Source organism: Trichechus manatus, unplaced genomic scaffold (assembly GCF_000243295.1).
Source record: "Trichechus manatus latirostris isolate Lorelei unplaced genomic scaffold, TriManLat1.0 scaffold00234, whole genome shotgun sequence".
NCBI classification, from domain to species: Eukaryota; Metazoa; Chordata; class Mammalia; order Sirenia; family Trichechidae; genus Trichechus; species Trichechus manatus.
Genome location: NW_004444170.1, coordinates 404,992 through 415,628, shown reverse-complemented (window position 1 = coordinate 415,628; position 10,637 = coordinate 404,992). Strand labels below are relative to the sequence as shown.

General features: G+C 37.7%; 1 protein-coding gene across 1 annotated transcript in view; it reads left to right on the top strand.

Moving 5' to 3' along the window:
• The window catches only part of LOC101344436 (CUB and sushi domain-containing protein 1-like), a 1,691,327-nt gene that overhangs the window by 1,583,472 nt on the left and 97,218 nt on the right, over positions 1-10,637 (top strand). Inside the window, exon 44 of the mRNA XM_023743077.1 lies at positions 6,767-6,961. Coding sequence (XP_023598845.1) covers positions 6,767-6,961 — 195 coding nt within the window. The remainder of the gene's footprint in view (positions 1-6,766; positions 6,962-10,637) is intronic.

Below are 10,637 nucleotides of genomic sequence, written 5' to 3'. Positions count from 1 at the left end.
TGAGGAATGCTGGCATGTACACGGAAAAAGCCCAGATGAGTTCTAGTCTCAGATACTTCCGTCAGTAAGAATGAAGAGTCGGTATAGTGGCAGTGAGGTTGCCTTCTGTAGCCTTCTGACTGTAATTCCACTTGGTAAAGTCTTGGGGGAGATGCATACGTTTATCCACTGGATTCTGAATGGCAGGGCCAGCCCTAGGAAAAATGTGAACCAGCAAACATTGTTTCCAAGGTCCTACTTCTCTTTCTCCCCGTGCCCTTAGCTCCCTCTTGCCTTCTTTCTTCCACAATGTTCTACTCGTATTTTTGCTCTAGTTCCTGTCTTCATGTATTCTGCCATCCTGCATACTCCTCAGTATTACTTCATTCCATTGATCAGTTGTGTCTAATGCCATGAAATGAAAATGTTCATATAGAATACAATACTCAACTCTGGATGTTTTATTTTATTGCTGTTCCTTTAACATGGGATTTATTTGTATTCCACGTGTACCCTTTATTTTTAGACTCTTTTATTTTATTCCTCTACTGCTGACATGGTGGGAAGAATTAAAAAGTTAAGGATAAAACACAAGCTGTCTAGTTTCCCTAAATAATGACATTAGCCTATTATGCATTAATATATGTAGACTTTTATAATTATATGTGTTTTATTTATATAATAACTAGTGCACACACACACATAGATGTATGTACCACAGGGCAAAAGATTCTTTTATTGGCCCTAAGTTTACCTGTTTCAAGTATTTCTCATCAAAATTTTTTTAAAAAAATCCTTCTAGCTTTCCCTTTTTTCAACTTTCACTTTTTCCCAGCCAAATTGAAAAATATGCTTGTTGCTGTCAATACTCCTAAATCCCTTTGATTACTTTGTTTTTCTCTGTGCATCATTCATGTGCAGAAAATCTAGATACTACATAAAAGAGTAAAAAAGGAGAAAAAAGTCACCTGCAATGTCACCTGCTAGAGACAACCACATCGACCCTTCTTATATGCATTCCGACTTATTTTCTTACGGTTACAAGCCCATAGTCCAGAGAATCCTGACTCTTTCCACACTGTCACGCTATATGCATAGTGCTTTATTATATTCGTATCCATACACAGTATAAACTGTGTATCTAGAGAGGACTTTTCCCCCAAAGTGTTCTTTCAAACAAAGCTTTTAACTCTGAAGATTTTTGTGGTTCTCCTTAAACCAATCAAGAAATGTTTGCTATATGTCTTAAAAGTCAGCATACATCAGGATGGGGAAAGGAACGGTATTCCAAGCAAAGGGAGCAGCATAGGCCAAAGCAGGGAAGCGGATTTTAGTATCGCTAAGAACCAACTGCCATCACGTGGATTCCAACCCGTGGGGATACCATGTGTTTCAGAGTGGAAATCTGTTCTACAGGCTTTTCAATGGCTGTGATTGCCAGGCCTTTCTTCTGAGGCATCTCTGTGTAGAATCAAATCCTGAACTTTTCGAATAACTGTTTGCATCACTCAGGCACTCCTGAGTGTGGTAAGTGGCAAACATTTATGGAGGAGAGTTGAGTTGTAATAGGTGTGTCTTAGCATGTGAGAGAGGCTGGATCAGGAGGAGCCTTTCTTTGCAAAGACCTGAACCCAAGTGACATAGCCCTGAGTATACAAATTATTTCCAAAATGTCTGTGAGCAAAGAGAGTTTTACGAAAATCCATTTCCCAATCCTAAACGTCCATATTTTCCTTTCCCTAAATTGATCTGCCCCAGCAGGTTATCTAGAGCAGAATATTTCTCTTTTTGCTCATCCTAACTTTATAAAAGGGAGGCCTTCCTCATGTATTGTGCATTTCTCTCCAACATCTAATAGCGAGACTCATCAGGGAGACATAGCGGAATTAAAACAGGGTCGTATTGGTCCAAGGAAAGACAGACCAACGGCACGGGACAGAGAATACAGGAAAAGAGTCACCTCATTTTTTTTTTTTTTGACCAAGGTAGCATTTCAGCACAGTGAGGTAAAGGCTGGTCCTTTTAATAAATGGTTTATCCCTATGATAAAAGTAAATCTTGATGCCAACATCACAGGGTATACAAAAATCATTTGCAAGATGATTAGACATAAACACACAAGTAAAGCTTTAAGCTTCTAGAAAAATACACAAGAGAATATCTGCATGGTCTTGGGCTAGGTAAAGATTTTACAATCATAAAAAAGCCCAATAACACAGAAAAACTTGATATATTCGATAACATTAAATTTCAGTATTTCTGTTCCTCAGAAGGAAAACCCTGGTGGCATAGTGGTTAAGAGCTACGGCTGCTAACCAAAAAGGTCAGCAGTTCGAGTCCACCAGTTGCTCCTTGGAAACCCTATGGGGCAGTTCTACTCTCCTATAGGGTCGCTATGAGTTGGAATTGACTCGAAGGCAACGGGTTTGTTTTTTGGCTTTTGGCTCCACAAAACACATGTTTAAATCCTGACAAAGGTAAACCCAGAAAGAGTGAAGATATTTGAATGCTATGCATCAAATAAAGATTATTTAAAGAATTCCAGTAAGAAAAAATGTGAGCAGTGTATTAGATAAATAGACAAAGATTTGAACAAGCACCTCACAAAAGAGAAGAGCTACGTGGCCTATAAACACCTAAAAAGAAGCTCAACTCCGTTAAACATAGAGGAGATAGAAATGAAAGCCACAGTGAGATACCACTCCACGCCCACCAGAGTTTATAAAATGACAAAGGCAGAAGATGCCAAGTGTTGGCAAGAATATTGAACAAGTAGAACTCTTACACATTGCAGGTGAGAGGTTAAGTCGACACGATCGCTTAGGACAGATATTTGGCGGTATTTACTAAAGCTGAATATCACCTGTCTGTCAGTTTGTTGTACTGTGGTGGCTTGCATGTTGCTATGAGTCTGGACGCTATGCCATCAGTAGTTCAAATACCAGCAGGGTCACCCATGGTGGACAGGTTTCAGTGGAGCTTCCAGACTCAGATAAACTAGGAGAAAAGGTCTGACAATCTGTTTCCAAATATTCACCTATGAAAACGTTATGGATCACAATAGAACATTGACTGAGTGCTGAAAGATGAGTTACCTGATTTGGAAGGCACTCAGAATGCACAGTGACTACAACAGTGGACTTGCGCATGGCAATGATCGTGAAGATGGCACAGGACCGGACAGTGTTTTACTGTGTTGTGCGTGGGGTCGCCATGAGTTGGAGCTGACTTAATGGTGACTAACAACGACAAATTAAGCTTAAAAATACCCTATGAGCCCGGAATCCTACTTCTGGAAGTATACCCACAGATACGCATGTATCAGTTCTTCAAGAGATACATTCATAGCGGAACCATTTGTAAAAGCCAGAAGAGGGGACGACCCAAATGTCCATCCACAAAGAATGGAGACGTAGATTGTTTATACAATGAATATGTATCCAGAGAAAAATGCACACTATAGCTACATCCTCGGCATGGATTGATTTCATAGGCGTAATACTGAAGCCAGAAATAAAGGAGTACATATGGTATGGTTTCATTTACATAAAGTTCAAGAGCAGGTAATACTAATCTAGTGTTAGAAGTCAGGTTTATATACAAGTCAGTTTATCTTTTTATAGATATACAATTATATAACTATATATACATTTGTAAATTACATATTTTCAAAGATTGAAACTAAAGAGGAAAAGTTTTAGATTTATAATAAAGGAGCGCAAGGAGATAAATATTTCTTTAAAAATTCTTTCAAAGGTGTGCAAGCAGAGTTTTTCACCAAAATTAAGAGTTTGTATTGATGATGGAGAAAGGCAATAGCAATTAGGATGGATAGAAGAGAAAATGAAGAGACAGGGAGAAAATGAGCAGGTTTGAGTCATGAGTTACGTGAAGGTGTGATGGTGCGTGCAAGAAGACACGTTTTCCAGATTCCTGATTGAATTGCTAGGTACAGCTTAAAAAAACAAACAAAAAAACAGGCAGTTAAGGGAAAGGATTTCAGGAATTGCAAAATGTTCCATTTCTATTCAATTTCAGTTTTCTCCCACCAGGCTCACAGTTTTGTTACAGGATTTTAGCTACATTATTCTTTGGGGCTGAAATAATAAGGGGCATTCTTTGTCTTCAGACAACTTTAGTGGCAGCAGCAAATCAGAGCCAATTATTTTATGGGGACTGTATGCATTGTTTTTATATAAATGCATGCATGCACTCAGATAAAACTTATAAACACTAGCTCTTGTCCAAGACTGCTTGGAAATAGTCTTCTCACATATTCTTGGTTTATATTACTCAGGATTTTACCATCCAAATAATATCACAGAATATACAAACTCAGATGTTTTTGTACGCCCTCTCCCTCAGATCATCTTTCAAAATGCTAAATAAAGTAAACATCTGCACAATTTCTGGGAACCACAACTAGCTTCAGGAAACAATAAAAAAGGACAAGATAGACTTTAAAATGTTTCACTTCTCGTTTCTATTGTCAGTTTCCACATAGGCTTTTCTTTCCTCGGTTTCTTTTTTCCTTTTTCACTGTCATAACATATTGTTAGCTAGTATATATATCCGTTCACACACACACACAAATAATTAGAAATATAGATGATTAGCCCCTACTTTAAGTCAAACACTGTAGTCAATGAAAATTCTGAAAAGGTACAGTGTTTATAATAAGAGAACTTACAGCCTAGCAGGGAGAAACAGGTGCAAACAGACAATTAAACTAGAATAAAATAGTTACAAAGCAAACCAAATGACCTTTTCATGAAGAAAGAAATAATCATGGATACTTTGGAAATCACTGCTGTAGATGATATTAGCTCAAAGAAAATGTCTGATGCCATCACGTAAGCCAATGATAAATCCTTGGCAGAGTTTGTAAAAGATAGCACAGATGATTTTAAAAATCAAGTTTAATTCTAAAAGCTCATCTATGTGCATGAAGTAAAATGTATTTTATTTGAAATATGCATCGTGTATTAAATTGAGTTGTGGGTCTGCAAGTTGAAAGGCTTTATATACTGTTTTCAGAAATTGAAATCTTGCCTGACATTCTAAAGGCACTTCTGCTTTGGGAAGAATTTCATTTATATCAATAAATAAAACACTTTGTTATCCATATGAAATTAGAATAATTGTTTTATTTAAAAAAATAACCAAACCAAAAAACCAAGCCCACTGCCGCTGAGTTGATTCCAACTCAGCGACCTTAGAGGATAGAGTAGAACCGCCCCCGAGGGTTTCCAGGGAGTGGCTGGTGGGTTCAAACTGCCGACCTTTTTGATTAGCAGGGAGCTCTTTACCACTGCACCACCGGGTCTCTATCTAAAAAAAAAAAGCTAAGAAAAATAGATCTAAATATTACTTTTAAATTAGAAAATTTCTTCTACATTTTAAAATTTGTCGATATTATTATTGATATAATACCAAAAACTCCTATTTTGTCATTTTATTCACATGTTATACTGGTAAATTATTGAGAGAAGACTAAATGAAATATTTGTAACATTCTGGATACATCTGAAGTAATGACAATGAACTTGGATAGAATTTAAATATAAACTATGTAAGTCTTCTAGGCTCCATAGATTAATCACTCTGGTCAATTTTTGGGGTAGCTGATTGTGATGGATGTTAGATAATGAAACTTCTTATTTCTTTAGACAGGTGGCTCCTAACTTTGTAACATGCATTTTACTTCAAATCTTATTGTACTTTTGAGAAAAATATATACTCAAGCACACCCCCAAGCTCTGTATATAATTTCAGCATATTTATAAATCCCTCGAAGTCCACCTAGTAACCATTGACTATTACTATTACTCCTGTAACAACCATTGCCACACTTACAGCTACTGCTATTCAGTTGTTACAACTGCTATTGATTAGGTAACTACCATATTCTTTTATTTTTATAATTGATTTTGTTTTTGTTGTTGTTGAGAAGGTAGCTATTATATCCTAAAAGGAGCCCTGGTGGTGCAATGGTTAAACGCTTGGCTACTAACCGAGAGGTGATTCGATCCCACCAGCAGCTCTGCCAGAGAAAAGACCTGGTGATCTGCTCCAGCAAAGATTACAACCTAGGAAATCCTATGGGGCAGTTCTACTCTGTCCTATAGGGTCGCTGGAAGTCAGAATCAACTCTGCGGCACACAACAGTATTCTAGGTCTTTCCCTAAGGGCATGACTACGTTATCTCATTTAAGAATTGTTAAATATTTTTATGAAAAGTATTAATCCGGCATACATATATATTATTGTGTGTTTATAAATCCAGTAATATGCGAAGTATATTATGTATGGATGTTTTATAGTGAAAGGAATGAAGGTAAGTATCTGATTTTCTGAAAATTCGTATAGAAACTGGATTTCAGTTGCACAATTAGTATTCCAAGTTTCTCAGAGGATATTGAGACAAATTATTTGTAAGATCTTTGTATGCATAAGCTCATTTATCTGATGAAGGGTTTCATAGATCCCAAAAGAACTATATAACTTAGTGTAAGGTTTTTATCTTTTTAAACCTCAGTCTAACTACAAGATTTCTAATGCACCTGTAATGAGACTATTGAATGCATTTTGACATACCTGATCATTCCTTTGTCACTATTTGGTATAAGATGTGAGATATAATACGTGACTGCTTGGACAGGAGAGGAAAACCTGATGTAATACGCACAACAAGATCAGTTTCATATAGCAGGCACTTACCATTAACACCAAGCATGATTTGATCCCTTGAGAAAAAATAATGATGTTGAGTATGTTTCTTCTCTAGCGGTAACTTGCCCTAGTCTTGAAGCTCAGCTCTCAGAACACGTCATCTGGAGACTGGTTTCCGGATCACTGAATGAGTATGGAGCCCAAGTCGTGCTGAGCTGCAGTCCTGGTTATTATTTAGAGGGGAGAAGGCTCGTCCAGTGCCAAGCTAATGGAACATGGAGCATAGCGGAAGAGAGGCCGAGTTGTAGGGGTAAGTAACACATGTGTTTTCAGATTAAGTAGGCGTTTTAATCACTGACATCAATTACATCTCCCTTTAAAGTGCTATAATCGATCATAGTCTTGTAGATTAAAAATATAAGCAAAAGGCATTTCTTTTAAGAATAATAATGGATATGCATTTTTATGTGACATATTTAAACATATGACTGCAGGATGGATTCAAAGGTAAATGTTGCTTTTTCTCATTAATGATCACATTTTGTAAAATTTCAAATATGAGAATACTCAAATATCAAATCAGCTTAAGAAAAATATACAGGCCTGTGTTTAAAAACATGACTCTTATTCCACATACTGATACTGAAAAGTTCTAGTTAGGACCTTGGGAAATGGTATTTATACTGAAGATAATTGTGTTCTCCAATGACTGTCTTGAAAAGGGAGATTATTATTCTCTCAGGTACAAGATAAGCAGGTAAGTCTTTTAGTGAGCTTCATGCTAAATATGAATAAATAGAAAAATAAAACAGTAACAGTATTCAGAGCACTGTTTAATTCAAACATATTTAATATGCAATCTTAGTTGAGTGTTCACAGTAAATTATCATGCATAGAAACAAGTAGTAGACCAGTGTACAATTTATAGAATACACAACTTAGGAAGAATAAACCAGGAAAAAAAAAAAAGACAAAACGAATTAATGCTTAGCTGTCTTTGATAATCATTTTAATTCAGCTCTTAATAGAACAAATGTTAATTAAACACATACTACAGGCTATTCACCAGGAACACAGAGAGAAATTAGGAAGGACCAGTGACCTCAAGGATCTCATGTTCATCACAGTCTTGGTGACACGCATCCCTGTCTCCCCAGGACAGTCCTGACTGAAGCTTGTTTTCCAGGGGAATTATTAATGGCTCCCTTGTTACTCTAAAAAGTGTCCTGGTTTGAATGATTACTTATATGGTCACTGCATTTGAAGTGAATTTCCCGTTATATTTCTGCCACTTAGTAAATGTTCTCCTTCTCCATCCACAAACACAATCATGCTCACACGCACACATGAAGTCGGCTTTGTGATTTGGAGACTGCAAGCCAGCATAGAGAGTTGAGAAGGAATTATAAGCATTTAACCCATTGCCATCAAGTTGATTCCAACTCATAGAGACCTTATAGGATAGAGTAGAACTGCCCCCATAGGGTTTCCAAGGAGTGGCTGGTGGATTTGACCAACTGACCTTTTGGTTAGTAGCTGAGCTCTTGCTTATTTCTGACTCCAGGTCTTCCAGCCAACATTCCCTTTGTCAGTTTCAAACAGAAACATATTTACTTCCTGAGGATGGGGCCTTCGCGTAGGGCTTGTGAAGATGCGGAAAGGCTCACACAGCTGTCCTTAGCTCTCTAAGGTCCCAGGTACACTCGGCTACAGTCATCCTGCTCCCCAGTGGGGGATCCCGCGGGCTGTGTATTTGTGGTGCCGCCAGCCTCTTACACCAAGGGCTGAAAACACTACTCAGGGAGAGTTTACACTTAAAATGGACAGTCTTCTATTTAAGAGAATTTTTGTGAAAACCAGGACCGACCTTCATCGGGGGGGAAGAAGCAAATCAGGACTCTGCTGTCCTTAAATAACATTTCTGCCTCCATCTCTGAAATTCTATAGTGTCTGTTTTCCTGATTCACCCTTAATATACTTTAAGCTGATGTCTCTTATACTGAATTTGGTCCAGAGACAACAATTACAAATTCACTGATGTGCATATATCGAACACTTGGGCTATACATTTATTTTGTCAATTTTAAACAGTTCATGGACTCAGGTTGCTAGCCCTGCGTTCTTCTATCACATTTTATTTGTCTCTTTTAGATATCACTGTGAACTCGCGCCCTTTTCCCTACTCAGTCGGTTCCAGTCGAAATCATTGTTTGTTTGTTTTTCTTTTTTGGTGGTTTTATTAATGTTTGTAGTTTACATTGTCCCAGCGTGGCCAGGGGGAGTCCCTTTTACATGACTTCTCTCACTTGTCTTTCTGACGTCTCTGAAATTGTCCTTGATTCGCATGAAGATCGAAGGCTTCGTGCTCATCCTGAGTTTCCTTACTCAAACTTGGAATCGGCCCTGTGCCTTTTAGTGGAGAAGGAGAGTAAACCTGTGGTGGGGGTGTGCGTTCTGCTGTTCATGTGGTTAATGCGGCAGGGAAGTTGACACGGGGCTTAGAGTCACTTTTGAGACCAAACCAAAACATTTCTGTTTTCTTTTCCCTAAAATATTTTTTATATTGATATTTTCAAGCTCTGAGATTTCTTTTCACTAACAGCTTATCAAGGATTTTTCACTCTTTTTACTAAGATTGATATTAGATATTGCAGTACTTAATGTTGTGTTCAAATTATGGTGGTGTTAAAATTGTAGCAATCGATCGCTCCTCTCACTCCCCACCGCCCACCCCCGCAACACTTCTATTCTCTTTGGTTTACTTGTGAAATTTGGAACTTACTCCAGAGGATGCAAGTCGAGGGATCCCCTTCAGCGATTTCATTAAAAAAATCACTCTACTTAAAACGTATCCCAGCTTCTTCATAGCAGAAGTTCCTAAGATTTTCCATCTCAGGAACTTTATATTCTTAACAATTATCAAAGACCTCTATTAATTTTCAATTTCTATGTAACTCATTACTACCAAGCTCAGGGGCATAAAATAACACAGATTTATTCTCTCGTAATGTCTGTAGGTCAGGTGTTAGGCATGTTTAAGCTAGGTCCTCTGCTTGGAGTCTCACAAGCCTAAAGTCAAGGCAGGCCAGGTGTGTCCTTATCCGGAGGCCCAATTAGGGAAAAACCCACTTAAAAGCTGAGTGTTGGCAGAATTTATTTCCTGTGGAAGTATGACCGGAGTCCCCGTTTTCTTGTCCGTCTTTATTGGTAACTGCTGGCAACAACCAGAGGCCACTCTCAGTTCCTTGCCATGTTCTCCCTCACAATTTAAATCCCTCTGACTTTAGGAAAGACGCAGCTCATTTTAAGAGCCACCTGATTAGGTCAGGCCCACCAGGTACTATAAGTTTTTATTAACCCCAAATCAACAGATTAGTGACCTGATCGAAGTTTTTCCTTTACTCAGGAAGATTTTATAAGATGTATACACCAGGGAACAGGTATCTTGGGGTCATCTTAGAATCCTGCCTATACACCACAGGACCTCAAAAAGCTGTTATTTTTACTGTATTAAAAGTAAAGTCAATAATTATTTTAAAGCCTATACATATTAATTCATTTTAATGTTGATTAATTTATGTTAAAATAACAATAAATCCATTGTATGTTAATATAAATAACATATTTTCATAAACAATAACAATCCCAAACATATGGAGTGAGGCAGTGTCACGTTAGAATTTTGCAATTCTCTTTAATGTCTGGCTTAATAGAAAACAGCTCAATTTTCACGTTGCCTTTTGTGTTGAGCCTGTTGCTGTGTATATTTTGTTTTACGCATATAAAGAAAATCGATCCGTAGTGTTGTTGGAAAAGGAAGAAGCTTGAGGACCCCTGAAAAGGTATTAGGGCCCCCCAGGGTTTCTTTGATCACATTCTGAGAACAGCTGTTTCAGATAAACACCACAGAATACAAAAGAGAAGACATCTGTTGTCTGAGATAGACTTTCACACAAATCATAGACAAAGCAAGGGAAGGAACCACA